At 40.1% G+C, this 18,056-nt stretch overlaps 1 protein-coding gene across 2 annotated transcripts in view; it reads right to left on the reverse strand.

Moving 5' to 3' along the window:
* stom (stomatin) overlaps nt 1-7,206 on the reverse strand; it is a 21,417-nt gene extending 14,211 nt beyond the window's left edge. The window contains exons 1-4 of one of the 2 annotated variants that reach the window (XM_061734450.1): nt 7,048-7,206; nt 5,510-5,542; nt 5,136-5,245; nt 2,815-2,887 (exon numbers count right to left, since the gene is read on the reverse strand). In XM_061734450.1, the coding sequence (XP_061590434.1) occupies nt 2,815-2,887; nt 5,136-5,245; nt 5,510-5,542; nt 7,048-7,108 (277 nt within the window). In that variant the 5' untranslated portion in view covers nt 7,109-7,206. The remainder of the gene's footprint in view (nt 1-2,814; nt 2,888-5,135; nt 5,246-5,509; nt 5,543-7,047) is intronic. The other variant, XM_061734451.1, reaches the window with a different exon arrangement.
* Between the last annotated feature and the right edge of the window lie 10,850 nt (nt 7,207-18,056).

Below are 18,056 nucleotides of genomic sequence, written 5' to 3' on the forward strand. Positions count from 1 at the left end.
AAGAATCGGAATGGAATTGATTCTTGACATTTGAATCGATACCAACCCCTCCTCTGCCATTACTACGACTATGACATTTCCAGCACTCAAAAAATGGACTTTCTGTCAGAGAAATTATAAAGGGCTACAGAGGGAGATGCTGTAAATTCTCCTCCAAAATGTGGTCAGTGTTGAGACTTTCAAATAAGGCACAAGGTCCTGCAGCTCCTCAAGAATGCTAGACAGGCAGCTGCTGTTGACCCTGGGCTGTCATGACCAGGGTATCCCGGCTGTTTCATGAGTCAGATTTCAGGACTTTCAAAAGGACGCGGTCAGTTACTTCGATCAACTAAAACAAGGAAACAGAGAATAGTAAATCACACCTTGTGGGAGTCTGAAATAGGAATTCAGATTCATACATTTAACAATACACAAGTCAGCAGCATGGCCAGGCATGGACTGCAACCCGTTTTTTTGACAAAAAAAAAAAAAGTATCTTCTTGTGGTTGACATTAAGCCAAAATATGTTTCTTTTATTATCATTCATACCACTCATTTGCCCTCTGGGAATCCACCATTAGCAGGAAGCAGATGGGTCGAAAAACTGGTGGTCGCAAAATAGTACAGGCTTGAATATAAGGTTTTACTAAGGGTTTGACGAGATAAATGTAAATCTAGTGATCAGATTAGAATAGAATAGGATAGAATAGAAGACTTTATTGATCTCCCAGAGGAGAAATTCAGTCGTGCAGCAGCCAAAACACACACACACGCTCAACGGTTTATACAAAAAATTTAAAATAGAAATAACCAATAAATAGTTAAATAATAAAAAAGAGCAATATAAAAAGTAGAAAAAGAGTATGTACAAGAGAAAAAAAATAAAAATTAAAAAGCATTGTGTAATCTAATGATTTTCTGAGAATACATACTCAACAGTTGATGTAGGAAATGATTAATCAAGTGACTGGTGAGCGCTGCAGGCAAACTTACCACCCAAACTCTTATGATTGAGCTATTCTGCTGTTTAAATCAATTAAATAAAAAGTGTGCAGCCACACATACTGTAGTGTATACCTGGGTAGCTGGGGGAAGAATTACTTTTTTTTTGTTTTGTAATGAAGTGTTGGTATTGTAAAGTGGAAAGGTTGACAGCCTGAGCATGTGACATGACACGCCCCAGCTGCTCTTGTGACTGACATGGGTAAGTCACACGAGTAAAACAAAACTCAAGGAAAAATGTCTCGATAATTTGGAATTTGATTTGACACTACTCTAACACCGAGTCACACGTTTGACCTGTCAAATGACTGTGGAACATGAGAGCTGTGTGTGACACCGGCCATGACCCCTGCACACTTCACCTAAAGTAAATATTACTGTAGTTTTTGTACGAGTAGTCAGCTTTATTTCAAACAAAGTCTACAGAAGGGCAGCGGTAGAATGGCAAACCATTTCTCGCTTTCTAAATAGACAATGCTCTGCACACTATGTCAGCTTTGTCCTCTGAGTTGTCATAGCAACCAATGACATTAAAGATGCTGGGAAAGGAAGCCATCAAGTCTAACTAAATTGACTGACTCATAGGTGAAAGAGCATAAGGCCCGATCTGAAGAGATGCCCATGTGATTCTACATGACCATCTCCAGTCAAGCCACCACACCCCAACATTTCTCCTGTGTAAAACAGATCAGGTCTTATGAGGATGGATATTTTTACCATATTGTTTCTCTAACGGCATTTAGTGACCCTTTTGCATTGGTTCGCACCATCCCCTGAAATTTGAAGTCAAATCCAGAGGAACCAAACTAATTCTATGTGTTGAAGAGGAGAGAATGGCACGAATGGCCAGGCTGGCATGAAGTGTTTTAAAGGGGACCTATTATGGCATCTAATACCTATTTTAAACAGGCCTTGAATGTCTTAAAAACAAGCTTTTGATTGTTTTTGCTAAATAAATTAGAAATTCAGCCTCTGAGCAATGTGTGCAGGATCCCATTCTCTAACCTCATTATCTATGCAGGATTCTGAGTGGGCGGGGCTATGATAATGAGGCTCTGTGCTGATTGGCTGCCTGAATGACGCGATACACCACTACGAAAAAATGGCGGAAGCTCCGGCCGACGGAGTTAGTTGTGGGCGTGGTTTCACGCATCGGAGGCCAACCTATGTAAATCACATTTTCGTTACGTATTGAAAGGGAGCAGAATCTGAACGGCTCGTAGATCCACATCACACTGGACGGATCATCCGGGCGGCTGTACGGACACTGCAGAATTTAGTTGCTTTCCTCCTTCTCTGAGTTGGCAGGCTGAGGGGAGACCACTTTATATATGTTAAAGCAAGAAAAAGGTGTTTTTCATAATAGGTCCCCTTTAAATGCAGACGCTGGCTGAATAACAGCAAATACTATGGACAAGAAAATCAGCACCACTTGCTGTTTTCTCTGCATGATGTTTTTTATACCATCTTAAAGACCATCTCAGAGTTATCCTTTGGTGAAGGTCATGTGATATAGTTTTCATGCATAAGAGAAAGATAAGTGGTGATCCAGAGAAGCAAATAAAGTGAATCGGTGCCAACAAGTGTCAACTAACAAGTCAACTAACTAACAAGTGTCTGGGATGTTTTAGGCAGTTGCTGCTAGAAATAACCACAATGAATGACAGACAAATGTAAAGGCACACGGGAAGCAGGTGCAGGATTCTTGTTTAACCCAATTACTGTTGAGTATTTTAAAGCTTACTTGAAATATATTTTATATAAAAGAACTTTCATATGGAAAATGTTAGTTTATTTGGATAAAAAAAAAGAAAAAAGAAAAAGTTGTCTAACCTGGTCCTTTGGCTCCGCCTCGCAAAATACGTCCAAGACGAAAAATAATGGCTCGCTCATACTCCTTCACAATCTGCAGAAAACAAACACGGTACTGTCACATGCTTCATCTTTCTCATTAGACATTTCATTCAGTTAAGTTCAAAGGTTAGTAATTAGTCCTCACTCTTGTAAGCCTATGTTTTTTTTAATAAAACATATATCATTATAGGGATAAATATAGGGATAAAGCGGGTAAGATAATGAATGAATGAATGAATATATAATTATATATATCATGATATATACATATATCTGATCATAGTGGTTCTTAATAATGAAGAACAATACTTTCATTGTGACATTACATTATATAGTTAACAACACCAGATGTGCAGACCTCAATAAAAGAATATATCTTGCTAGTCTGAAGCATTCAGGTGTATGTTCACATTGCGACTGAGAGATAGAAAACAAAAAAAAAAAAAATATATATATATATATATATATATATATATATATATATATTCATTTTTTTGTAAAAAAAAATAAATAAAAATAAGTCACATCTCAAAAAGTGACGCTGTGTGTTAAATGAATGTGTCAAGGTTTGACATTCCCCCCCAGCTTTCAGTTTCTGTCTTGCCCCGCCTGTGTCCCATCTGCCCTGATTGTCTGCACCTGTGTCTCGTTGTGTCTCGTTATCCCCTGTGTATATCTGGTCTCGTCATTCCCTTGTTCCCTGTCGGTCCGTACTGTTTTGTCCTCCATGTTTCCTGCCACGTTTTTCCTCCTCAAGTTTTTTGATCCCTGTTTAGTTTCTTTTGATCCAGCCAAGCAGCCTCCTGCTCTCGGGTCCACACCAGACGTGACAGAATGACTGGCTGTACCCAGTCTGGTTTACTGTGTTGGGAGGGGTGATACGAAGGGAGCCTGGGAAGGCGTTGAATAATGGGAGATGTGTATTTATCATTATGTGCATGTTTGTGTGTACGCGTGTTTTTATAAGTGGTAAGTGTGTGATCTATGTCCCAGATCTACTCCTCGGCCATTGTCCTCTATGTTATCAGCCGGCTCGGTATAGTTCTGATACAAGTCCACAGGTGTCATGAGGGGAAGGGGAGGGCTTGTAGAAGCAAAGGGTCTTGTTTTCATACATCCAGGGAGACTGTGGCCAGAACTGCCTGCCAAGCTGGGCCGTCAAGGAAGGAGTCGGTGTAAAGTAGCTGCTCTTCCCGAAAAACGGAAGATACTTGAGCGTGGGAATGTGTTTCAGGCATTTTAAACTTAGAAAAGCCCAGAAACATAAAATCAAACATTCTGCATTTCTGAAAACATGTTAGTGAAGGCGAGATGATTTGGGGTTGTTTTGCGGCTATAGAGGCTTAGCATCTCCCACATGTCATTGTGCTGACCATGAACCCCTCTGTGTACCAGAGTGTTATAGAGGCAAATGTGCATAAGTAAAAGAAGAAGACTGAAAGAAGAAAAACAAACAAACTAGCTTGATGATATCAACACTGAAAGAGCTGAGGTGGTTACTGTTGTTCTATTGCTGTGTGCATACACTGCAATAGTGGGGATCAATCAGAAGAGACGTGTCGTACTCACAGGGTACATTAGGACAGATGAACATTATCATCTCCTGGCCACAGTATATCTAATTAGCAACTAGTCAACACAACCACCCTTCTTACAGTTTCATAGGGGCTCTCTGATGGCAGGTATGCGTTTTAGCCGTGTAGAGCTTCCCAAAAAATCTCTGTAAAACCACCATAGACTCCCGATAATAAAACCCACCCTAATGCTATATAGTGGGACATGAAGAGAACTGTGCGTAAGCCAACCCCTCTCCCAAGCAATGTTGTAAAGAGGAATAGGACAAAATTCCTCTACAATGTGAGAGACTGATTAAGTCATACAGGAAACCACTTATTCAAGGCTATGCTGTTTAATATTCAAGATCCCATACTGTGTTTAGTATTGTCCAGATACAGGGCTTTTTTCTGTTGAATTAATGATGATTGAGTGAAAAAAGTGATATTGTTGACTGTGTGACGTTGTATTTACCTAACGATAAGATGCAATGACAGATGGGAATTTAAGAAGGAAGGTACAAACAATTATAGTTAACTGTAATGGGAGGGGGGGAAAATCAATAAAAGTAAATATTAATAACAACAACATCTGCATAGACTGTAGATGGTGAGTATGTCTAGATGTAGCTTTAACTCCATCATTTATAAATACTGACTCATCTAAATAGAATACATACTTAATCTAATGATACTCATCTGCTTTGCTTGCAAAGCGGTAAACCCTGCATCTGATAAAAAGCGTACCTTGATACACATCCATATGGAGATAGGCAGAGTAGCGATCATAAGAAGGACAGAAAGTCCAACCAGAAACCAACCACACATGCCAATGTCATTTTCTCCATCCTCCAAAGCTGTGGGACAGAAGACAGAAGACAGGCACATGCAATGAAATGTATTTTCACGTCTGTTCAAAGTGTTTATTTAATTGAAAATATTATCTCACAAGACGACTAGATTTGTGATCCATTCATGCAACAGATCAGCTTTAATTCACCTACATTTTGTTAATCACGTTCAACATCAACTACACACACTTATACATACTTTAGTATTGCTAGGCTACAGACGGGCAGTCATATTTATTTTGTGACATGCACCCAATCATCAGCCCGTACCTTCAACATCATGTAAACCATACCTGCCTGGACCTACAAGGTTGAAAGACGCAAGTGTGTTAAGTAGTCAATGAGGCGTACATTTTTTCTTGAATACAAAATAAAAATAAATATAACAGCCAGCTTTACTTTATCAAAAAATATACCTACATATATATGCTATACATTATAAAAATATAACAGCACTTTGCACATATTGCAATATTGTACCTGAGCATTATAAATATTATACCTGAGTATTATAAATATAAACATACCTGAGCATGTTAAATGTTAACATATCTTATAACACTGCGTTATACCAATATTATAACCATTATATACGTGTCATCCTAAAAGTGGTCATCTACACACAATACATTTACAATTAATTTTAAATTACAGTCATGTAGAACCACAAGCAAAAAAATGTTGCATTTCAAACAGTGGAGGGAGGCTATGGTACAGTCTGAGTGAGGAGCTGAAACAATGTCCAACCATCTACAGGTTCAGAAGCAAATACAAAGAAATTATTTTTGCCAAACATGAGGTAGTGATTGTGTGGGGAGTCAGCATAATGTGTATATAAAATGGGATATATAATAATGATTATATTGTTTATGAAAGATGTGTGTGTGTATATAGATATATATATATATATATATATATATATATATATATATATATATATATATATATATATATATATATATATATATATGTATGTTGTATATGTATGTTATTTATAATGCTCAAGTATATTTATATTTATAATGCTGAGGTATAATATTGCAATGAAGTGCTGTAATATTTTTATAAGGTAATAACAGGTCTAATTTATTTTGTAAAGCTTGCTGTTGTATTTTTTTCTTATTTTTATTTCAAGCAAAATTAAAAAAGAAACAAGGGGTAGGACCTCATAAGTTTTTTTTACTTCCTCCTACTCCTCTTCAGGCATGAAGGTTTATTTCCCTTTGATTTTGTTTAATGACTGTTTATTTACATTCTTTCTTTTGTTGTTTTGTGTAATTGTTTTTTTTTATGTAAGCTCGAAATAAAGATCAATCAATACATCAGGTTTGTCCACCCATTTATGCAGCACATGTTTATAAAAATACAAATAATCGAAAGTAAAAATGTAAAAGGTACCAGGGCATAGTTATGTTGATGTTGTTGGGACATGGGTTTATTATTTATCATGGCTGTTTTAAGCCTGATTTATGGTTCCGCGTTAAATCGACGCAGAGCCTACGGCGTAAAGTACACGGCGACGCGCGACCCTACGCCGTATACTCTGCGTTAGTGTAACGCGGAACCATAAATCAGGAACCATAAATCAGCCTTTAGGCGTTAGCATCACGTAGCTATCTGGTCGGAGCCCACGACCTAACCTCTGCGACTAAAGCCTAATCTGGATATCTGTACACTGGATAAAGATACAACACTAAACTGCATGCTGCTATGTGTAAGCGGATAAAGACGGCAGTCTGTGCACGGCTCCTGCACTGAATGGGTTTCATTACCAAACACAACAGAAACAGAGAGAGGGAACTTTTTACCTAACTGGCGCTCTCGCCTTTTGGCTTCTTTCATTGCAACCGTCTCGCTGTCTCTATCCATGGTCCAGGCGAACTTAATATCCAGCAGGACCTGAAAACGTGTTTATTGAGACTTAACTGGAGACTGTCGCTGTCCTGGCGTCCTGCCGTGAGTCTCGCGATGACTGGACACTGTCACTGTCCTGCCGTGAGTCTCGCGAGACTCAGTCCCCCTTGCACGCATGTGTGTGTTTGGCTGAAACCACGGACTGGGAAAATACAAATAAAACATCATTATCACGTTATAACGTGAAAAGTTTATTGTTAGAACAATTAACTTTTCACGTTATAACATGATATTTTTCACGTTATTACAATATACTAACTTATCACGTTATAACGTGATAAATACTATATTGTTCTAACAATACATTATCACGTTATAACGTGATACGTTTGTGTAATAATGTGAAATGTTTATTGTTTTAACAATAAACTTTCACTCACAAAAAAATTCACCACGCCAGGAAGGGTGAATCAGAATCAGAATCAGAATCAGAAAGGGGGTTTATTGCCAAGTTTGTTAACACACACAAGGAATTTGTTGTGGTGATTGGTGCAATACAGTAAAAATAAAAATAAAAATAAAAATAAAAATATAAAAGCAAACAAGTATATGGAGATAAAATAAGAGATAGAATAAAGTAAAATGTATAAACAGAAATAAACAGAAATGTACAATATGAGGATTAAAAAGTGAATCTTTATGAATCTTTACAAAAAGTGACGTAGGATGACAGATGACGGACAAAATGTATAAACAGAAATGAACAATATAGACAGAAATGTACAATATGGGGTTTTTAAAGTGTCGGATGTGAGTCTGTACAAATGTTACGGGGTTGGAATATTTACGTTAATGTAACGTAGAGTGGGATGGGGGGGCTGTCCGTAGTAGTCAGGGGGAGGGGGCCTTGTTGATGAGGAGCTGCAGACGGGAAAAAACTGTTTTTATGGCGTGAGGTTTTGGTCCTGATGGAGCGCAGCCTCCTGCCAGAGGGAAGAGTCTGAAACAGTTTGTGTCCTGGGTGGGAGGGATCTGCTGCAATCTTTCCTGCGCGCTTCAGGGTCCTGGAGGCTTGGCCGGCCCTGCCGATGAGGTGTCCCTTATTTATTTTTCAGGGAGTTGGCAACCCTACATGTGACCCACTGGTTTATCTTTATAAATGTTGTTTTAAAGCCTCTTTTTCTTCAGACCCAATCACAAATTATCATATATACACCATACGCTGTACCCTACGGCGTAGGCTCTGCATCGATTTAACGCAGAACCATAATTCAGGCTTAAGCGTGGGGTGTATACATGCCAAAATAACTCGAATTAGGACTGCATTATCTAGCACTAATAACACATTTTATTTAAACAATACCATGGCAAATGCATGACTGGGTCATGACTGGGCATCTCTAAACCAAGGAAAAATTGATTAAAAAAAATAACAATAACTTTTATGTGTTTTGATATACTGTATACATATATACATATATACATACGTATATATATATATATATATATATATATATATATATACATATATATATATATATATATATATATATATATATATATATATATATATATATATATATATATATATAAAATATGAAAAAGTGTGAAAAAGTGTTTGCCCCCTTCCTTATTTCTTATTTTTTTGCCGTGTTTGTCGCACTTAAATTTTTCAGATAATCAAACAAATTTAAATATTAGACATAGATAACAGAAGTAAACACAAAATGCTGTTTTTAAATGAAGGTTTTTATTATTAAGGGGAAAGAAAAATCCAAACCTAAATAGCCTTGTGTGAAAAAGTGATTGCCCCCCCTGTTAAAACATAAATTAACTGTGGTTTATCACATCTTTGGAAAGCTGAGTTCAATTTCTCCAGCCACATCCAGGCCTGATTACTGCCACACCTGTTCTCAATCAAGAAATAACTTAAATAGGACCTGCCTGACAAAGGGAAGTAGACCAAAAGATCCTCAAAAGTAGACATTATGCTGTGATCTAAAGACATTCAGGAACAATTGATATATATATATATATATATTTATATATATATATATATATATATATATATATATATATATATATATATATATAATATACATATATAAATATACATATATATATATACATGTAATAACAGAAACACAAAGCAGATCCAAGCAGTGACGGCAACTTTGTTAGACATGAACAACACTTGGTCTCTCTTGTATAAGCTGTACACTATATTATACAGTAAGTAAACACGTTATGTGTATATATTTGTTTTAAATGATATTTTAAACGTATATCTATATATTCCTGTTCAGTCTGTCATGAACTATTGTTACCCACAAGAATCTAATGGACTGCTAAATGGATTGCTACTTTGCACCCTTGGAAAGTGGAGCGAGGTATGAAATTAATTAGTGACATTTCAGTTATTCAGTTATTATTTTTAAGTGTTATTGTGATATTTACAATGTTTTTTCTGTTTGAGTTGGTCAATACAGACTTGTGAATTTAATGTGAATATTTACTTTATTGTAGCCTATTGCGTTTACGTGGGAATATTCTTCATTCATCTTTGAGCATGTAGTTGATATCATGTATAAAACTATGCACCTTCTTTTATTTGTATCATACTTCTAGTTTCACGGTGCTGGAAGAGTGGCGATAAACGTGATTGCACCCGTTTTCAAGACTTCTCTTCTTTCGGTTCCAAGGGCTGCTACATACATCTGTATATAAAAGTTACATCACAGATACATAAAACACGGAACACAACCATCACACACAATCAATAAGAATACAGGGTTTAGAGCAGTTACATGCACCAAGACAAGGCCTCCCTGTTGCTCCCATTTTTTTTTTCCTAACCCCTGTTTTCACTGTTTTGGATCTGAATCATGGAGGAACTTTGGGAGCAAAGGGTGTAAAAACTTTGATAATGAACCATGAGTTCACGCAGTAACATTTCATATTATCATTGGTTGAGGTCAGGGCCACAGGTTTAATTTTAAAGCCTCTTCACATGCCAATGGTCAAGCTGAAGTAAAACAATTCCCTCCGCTCTGCCAGCTAACTGTTAAAATAGCCAGCTCTGTAAACACATCTCGTCTAATTATAGACACCACTCCAGGATTAGTTATTGAAAGCTGAAAGCAGATTCTTTTATTATTCTAGATACCACAAACTGACCAGTTATTGGATATTTAATGTCAGTGAAGTGAAGTGAAGCATTATAAACGAGCATCATCTTCAGAGTGACAAGATGACATTTGCTCAATGTACAGTAGGAAGATTTCCCTGAAGTTGATTGCAGCCTATATCTGTAGGAAATAGTTTTTTACATGGTTGTTTATGAATTATTTTATCCTTTATATAATTTGTGCAACAAGAACAAATTACTCTAAATTTATATTCGTAAATATTTTTGAAAACCTTTATATTCTTGTTACTACAAAGGAGACTTTCTGACCTATTTCTTTTTTTTTCCAAAATGAACACAATTCATTTAGGTCTAACATGGTTTTTGTCAAAATACCACAGAAACAGTATACAAAAGCACCTTTTTTAACCACATCTTTACACTTCTGTTGAAAGCAGCCAGTTTCAGGACTGAATCAGCCACTCTGTTCTACACCATCCAGCACTAGGATGCATAGGATGTGAAACAGATGGTACAGCTTTGCACGATACCGGCTTCTAAAGTGAGCAGAATGATTAGGAGTTGGGTGACTAGAGGAGATGGATAATACGACTCAGATCTCAGTCTGTGATGTCACAGACCTTGCTCATTTCAACAGCTTACTGAAAGACATAATTTTAGGTAATGCTTGGACAAAATGAATGGGTTGTGTCATATCAGAGATTTGGATATATAAGTAATGTCAGAGATAGTTGGTGCTGAACAATCTACAACACTGGAAAAAAGGGCAAATTAAAAAAATCCAATAATATTTGTACCCGATGGTTCTGTGGGATACACTCAGCTGTGCTGGCCTCAGTTTGGTGTTTCTGGAGGATTTGGGGATGTTACTGCAGCTGGAAGAGGGATCTTCTGGCAGATACTCCTCTCGGCTGCTAAACTCGACAGCATGATTTGCTGAGTAACTAGTGCGCCATATTCGGCGAACGGCGAACGGCTGCAGAATCGCCTCTCTGCCAACCCTGACCCCTCGTCTGTGTGGAGAGGCCTGCAGAACATCACTGGGTTCAAAAGACCAGCTCCACGCCCTGCAGGCAACCGCAAACTCGCCAACCAGCTTAACAGCTTTTACTGCCGGTTCGACTCATCATCATCACCATCATCATCATCATCATCATCATCATCACCTTCATCATCTTCATCATCATCATCATCACCATCATCATCACCTTCATCATCTTCATCATCATCACCATCATCATCATCACCATCATCATCACCTTCATCATCATCATCATCATCACCACCTCCCCCCCCCTCACCCTCCCCCCCTGCAGCTACACCTCCACCACCCCCCCCCTCCCCCCCCACTGCCCACCTTTTCACACCTCACCTCAGCCAACCCCCCCCACCTCTGTCTACCCCCCTCCCCCCACCCAAGACCCTGCCTGCACTGAAGATCTCTGTGGAAGACGTGTGTCGGCTGTTCAAAAGGCAGAAGATCAGGAAGGCTCCTGGCCCGGACGGCGTGTCGCCCTCCTGCCTGAGAGCCTGCGCCGAGCAGCTGGCTCCCACCTTCACACGGATCTTTAACCGGTCCCTGGAGCTGTGTGAGGTGCCCTCATGCTTCAAACGCTCCACCATCATCCCAGTCCCCAAGAAACCCACCATCACTGGTCTAAATGACTACAAACCCGTCGCCCTGACGTCTGTGGTCATGAAGACCTTTGAGCGACTGGTGTTGAGCCACCTGAAAGACACCACAGGCTCCCTGCTCGACCCCCTGCAGTTTGCCTACCGGGCAAACAGGTCGGTGGATGACGCAGTCAACATAGGACTGCATTACATCCTGCGTCATCTCGACACCTCAGGGACTTATGCAAGGATCCTGTTTGTGGACTTCAGCTCGGCGTTCAACACGATCGCACCCGCAATCCTCCACCAGAAGCTCACCCAGCTCACCGTGCCTGCCCCCACCTGTCAGTGGATTACCAGCTTCCTGAGTGACAGGAGGCAGCAGGTGAGGCTGGGGAGCATCACATCCAGCACCCGTACCATCAGCACTGGCGCCCCCCAGGGGTGCGTCCTCTCACCACTGCTCTTCTCCCTATACACAAACGACTGCACCTCAGGGGACTCTTCTGTGAAGCTCCTGAAGTACGCGGACGACACCACCGTCATCGGCCTGATCCGGGAAGGTGACGAGTCCGCGTACAGACGGGAGGTGGATCAGCTGGTCCACTGGTGCGGTCGGAACCACCTGGAACTGAACCCGCTCAAGACTGTGGAGTTGACAGTGGACTTCAGAAAAAACCCACTGCCACTCCTCCCCCTCACCATCCTCAACAGCACCGTCTCCTCCACAGACTCCTTCAAGTTCCTGGGGTCCACCATCTCCCGGGACCTGAAGTGGTCCACCCACATCAACTCCATCAGGAAGAAGGCGCAGCAGAGGTTGTACTTCCTGCGGCAGCTCAGGAAGTTCAACCTGCCACAGCAGCTGCTGATCACTTTTTACACTGCAATAATCCAGTCTGTTCTCTGCTCCTCCATCACTGTCTGGTTTGCATCAGCCACCAAACTAGACAGGCACAGACTGCAACGGACCATCAGGTCTGCAGAGAGGATAGTTGGGACTAACCTCCCATCTATCGACGACCTGTACCGGTCCAGGACCAGGAAACGGGCAGGTCGAATCTCTGCAGACCCCTCACAAACGGGACACAGTCTGTTCCAACTCCTCTGATTCTGATTCTGATTCTGATTCTGATTCTGATTAATCAGTAATCATCACTGTGAAGCTTCTCAGCCTGCACACGTCTGGCAAAGTGTTCTTTGCTGGATAAAACAAGTAAGAGAAGTGAAATGAATTGAACCGGGTGGTTTTTGTTCTTTATATATACAGTGGGGCAAAAAAGTATTTAGTCAGCCACCAATTGTGTAAATTCTCCCACTTAAAAAGATGAGAGAGGCCTGTGATTTTCATCATAGTTTCACTTCAACTATGAAAGACAAATTGGTGGGAAAGAAACCAGGAAATCACATTGTAGGATTTTTACTGAATTAATTGGTAAATTCCTCTGTAAGATAAGTATTTGGTCAGCTACAAACAAGCAAGATTTCTGTCTTTCACAGACCTGTAACTTCTTCTTTAAGAGGCTCCTCTGTCCTCCACTCATTACCTGAAATAATGGGCCTGTTTTAACTGGTTATCAGTATAAAAGACATCTGTACACAACCTCAAAAAGACTCCAAACTCCACTATGACCAAGACCAAAGAGCTGTCAAAGGACGTGAGAAACTAAATTGTAGACCTGCACCAGGCTGGGAAGACTGAATCTGCAATAGGTAGCAGCTTGGTGTGAAGAAATCAACTGTGGGAGCAATTATTAGAAAATGGAAGACATACAAGACACTGATAATCTCCGTCCATCTGGGGCTCCACCAAGATCTCACCCCGTGGGGTAAAAATTATCACAAGAACGGTGAGTAAAGATCCCAGAACCACACGGGGAACTAGTGAAGGACCTGCAGAGAGCTGGGACCAAAGTAACAAAGGACCATCAGTAACACACTACGCTACCAGGGACTCAGATCCTGCAGAGCCAAGTGTTCCCCCTACTTAAGCCAGTACATATCCAAGCCCGTCTGAAGTTTACTAGAGAACATTTGGACGATGCAGAAGAGGATTGGGAGAATGTTATATGATCAGATGAAACCAGAATATAACTTTTTGGTGGAAACACAACTTGTTGGGTTTGCAGGAGAAAGAAAGCTGAGTTGCATCCAAAGAACACCAAACCTACTGTGAAGCATGGAGGTGGAAACATCATGATTTGGGGATGTTTTTCTGCAAAGGAACCAGGGCGACTGATTCGTGTGAGGGAAAGAATGAATGGGTCCATGTATCGTGAGATTTTGAGTGAAAACCTCCTTCCATCATCAGGGCATTGAAGATAAACGTGGCTGGGTCTTTCAGCATGACAATGATCCAAACACCCCACCCGGACAACAAAGGAGTGGCTTCGTAAGAAACATTTGAAGGTCCTGGAGTGACCTAGCCAGTCTCCAGATCTCAACCCCATAGAAAATCTTTGGAGGGAGTTGAAAGTCCATGTTGCCCAGCGACAGCCCCAAAACATCACTGCTCTAGAGGAGATCTGCATGGAGGAATGGACCAAAATACCAGCAACAGTGTGTGGAAACCTTGTGAAGACTTACAGAAAACATTTGACCTCTGTCATTGCCAACAAAGGGTACAGTATATAACTAAATAAGTATTAAGATTAACTTTTTTATTGACAAAATACTTGCCCTGTCAGGTTTAATACATGGGATTCCTTGCCTTAAATATGGGGTTGGGACCATCAGTTGTGTTATGCAGAAGTCAGATGGATACACAGCTGATAGTCCGAAGAGTCACCTCTGGTGCGGAGGACAAGTTCAGTTAACAGCAGCTCAGATTAGAGACCAGGTCAATGCCACACAGAGTTCTAGCAGCAGACATGTCTCTAGAACAACTGTTCAGAGGAGACTGTGTGAATCTGGCCTTCATGGAAAAATAGCTGCTAGGAAACCACTGCTAAGGACAGGCAACAAACAGAAGAGACTTGTTTGGGCTAAAGAACACAAGGAATGGACATTAGACCCGTGGAAATCTGTGCTTTGGTCTGATGAGTCCAAATTTGAGATCTTTGGTTCCAACCACCGTGTCTTTGTGCGACGCAGCAAAGGTGAACGGATGAACTCTACATGCCTGGTTCCCACCGTGAAGCATGGAGGAGGAGGTGTGATGATGTGGGGGTGCTTTGCTGGTGACACTATTGGGGATTTATTCAAAATTGAAGGCCTACACAGCATCTTGCAGCAGCATGCTATTCCATCCGGTTTGCGTTTTGTTGGACCATCATTTATTTTTCAACAGGAAAATGACCCCAACACACAAATCCAGGCTGTGTTAGGGCTATCTGACCAAGAAGGGGAGTGATGGGGTGCTGCGCCAGATAACCTGGCCTCCACAGTAGGAATGGGTGATATTTTACCGTTCACGATAAACCGTCAAAAAAATTCCCCACGGTAAGAATTTGTCATCTCACGGTAAAAACGACAAATTCCTGTTGATGATGTTTTTGTGTAAAACTGATTTATGGGCTGTGTTAAATCCACGCACAACGTACGGGAAGGAAGGAAGGAAGGAAGGAAGGAAGGAAGGAAGGAAGGAAGGAAGGAAGGAAGGAAGGAAGGAAGGAAGGAAGGAAATGAGCCTGAAAGAAAGAAAGGAGTCTAAAAGAAAGAGAGAAAGAGAAAGAAAGAAAGAAAGAAAGAAAGATATGAGCCTGAAAAAAGAACGAAAGAAAGAAAGAAAGGACCCTGAAAGAAAGAAAGAAAGAAAGGACCCTGAAAGAAAGAAAGAAAGAAAGAAAGAAAGAAAGAAAGAAAGAAAAAACGAAAGAAAGAAAGAAAGGAGCCTGAAAGAAAGAAAGAAAGAAAGAAAGAAAGAAAGGAGCCTAAAAGAAAGAAAGAAAGAAAGAAAGAAAGAAAGAAAGAAAGAAAGAAAGAAAGAAAGAAAGAAAGAAAGAAAGAAAGAAAGAAAGAAAGAAAGAAAGAAAGAAAGAAAGAAAGAAAGAAAGAAGGATAAATTCCCGTTGATGATGTTTTTGTATTGGTATTTTTTTTATCATTATCAGGATAAATGCCAGAAATTATCGTGATACATTTTTTAGTTCATACCACCCATCCCTACTTCACAGTCACCGGAACTGAACCCAATCAAGATGGTGTGGGGTGAGCTGGACCCCAGAGTGAAGGCAAAAGGGCCAACAAGTGCTAAGCATCTCTGGGAACTTGTTGAAGACTGTTGGAAAACCATTTCAGGTGAGTACCTCTTGAAGCTCATCAAGAGAATGCCAAGACTGCGAAGCAGTAATCAAAGCAAAACCTAGAATATAAGACTTTTCAGTTGTTTCTTTTTTAAGTATATAATACCACATGTGTTAATTCATAGTTTTGATGCCTTCAGTGTGAATCTACAATGTTCATAGGTCATGAAATTAAAGACGACTCTTTGAATGAGAAGGTGTGTCCAAACTTTTGGTGTGTACTGTGCATGTGGAGTTTGCATGTTCTCTTTGTTCTTGGTAAGAGGCAAGGGTACATCCTGGACAGGTAACAAATATGCATTGTCCTGCCCTTGTGACATCTGTTTTGGTAACAAAACTGAGCTGGGATGGTGGCATGAAATGAAAATCCAGACCTTTCCAGTTAGTATTGTTATCTTAGCTAAGAGAAGAGATGGCGGCTATGCGTGTTGGGTTTGAGCTCCATCTCATCTAATCCTCCTTTAATTAGGGTGAGAGAAAATGTGGGACTCCTCCTGGATTAGTCACAGCACATTGACAAAGCACCATGCTGAGACCAGTTTATGATACTGGTGGCCAATGTGGCCAGTTAGGTACAGACAAGACCCTTTCAAGTGTGAAAAAAAATCCTTCCCATCTCCCTGCGGCTACCTGGCGTCTGACCCTCCTGCATATCAAACCCAGGTCTCTGGTGAACAGGGAGGATAAGTTACAGCATATGATCCGCTCATTTCAAGTCCTTTTCCCATTTTCACTCCCACTTGATGGGCTACTGGATCTGCGGTCACACTTGCTCCCTATTATCCACCCTTTTTGCTAATCCTACAGGGTACTTTGTCCTCCTCGTTATCTTTCCTCATCCCCATCTATCTCTCTTCATGCTCTATCCACCCATTTCTTCATCCCTATTTTTCTTAGCTAATAATGGAGGCACAAAATAATCAATTATGAACCAAAAAGTCTCTGCTGCCTGCACAAATATTCACAAGTTGCTGACACAGGCCATCTTAATCTTTAGAGTAAAGTTTTGATTGATTGGCTCTCATTTACATTGTGTCATGCACTTAAAAAGTTCAGCTGCAGCGGTGTGGCCTTTTGACAAAAAGATGTAAAGCTCCCATGTTTTTGCAGTCGGGATAGTAAAAATAAAAATAAAAGTCTCTAAGGCTGATGGTATTATTCCTGATTTTTCCTGTTTACAGGAGGATCTTTGTCTTTTGTTTACCTCCCTCTGTGGCCATTTTTTTTTACGAGACATTGTTTGTCATTGAAACATAAATCTGATATCAAAAGACCCCTTTTCTGCCTAAAAAGGAAGGATTTTCCTCTAAAACTTATGAATATCACGTGTTAGAGAATGAAAGACAAGATACTGCAGCGCTTCAAGTCGGTATTCAAATTCAGGGCAAACATGCAAAGAGGAATTAATCGACATTCAGTGGCATGCAAATGTAACTTTCTGCAGTTTTGTTGTGTTTCATTGGAGGAAATCTGTGTATGAAGCAACAAAAAGGCTTTCTGAATTTGCATTGCCGCTACTGAGCATAAACTCAACACATAATAAAAGTCTCTCGTGATTATCTCAAAATAGACAATAAAAAAAAAGAACTGCAATAAGCAAGTATAATGAGACTCTGTAAATGTTCAACTTGATGTCAGTGAGAGCTCTGCAAGCTGTGAATAAATGAATATAAAGAGTGACTTGAACGCACACTTCAGTTGTTGGTTGGTTGATGGGAGAAGTGACCACTAGGGGTCATTGAGGGGGTTCTGCTGAGATCTCTGGTGTCAAAACCAGCACACAAGGCGCTCTGATCAATGAGAACATTCATCATGAAAAAAGAGTGTTTATGATAGTGTTTGAAAGGACTCAACAGCAGGATGTAAGTTATTTTATTTATAGCACCTGGATTAACGGTTTCACTCCACTGTTGTCTGAATATCTGTATTTTATGTGTTAGATAAGTAACTTCTCCAT

This window comes from Cololabis saira, chromosome 11 (genome assembly GCF_033807715.1).
Source record: "Cololabis saira isolate AMF1-May2022 chromosome 11, fColSai1.1, whole genome shotgun sequence".
In the NCBI taxonomy this organism is placed as follows: domain Eukaryota; kingdom Metazoa; phylum Chordata; class Actinopteri; order Beloniformes; family Belonidae; genus Cololabis; species Cololabis saira.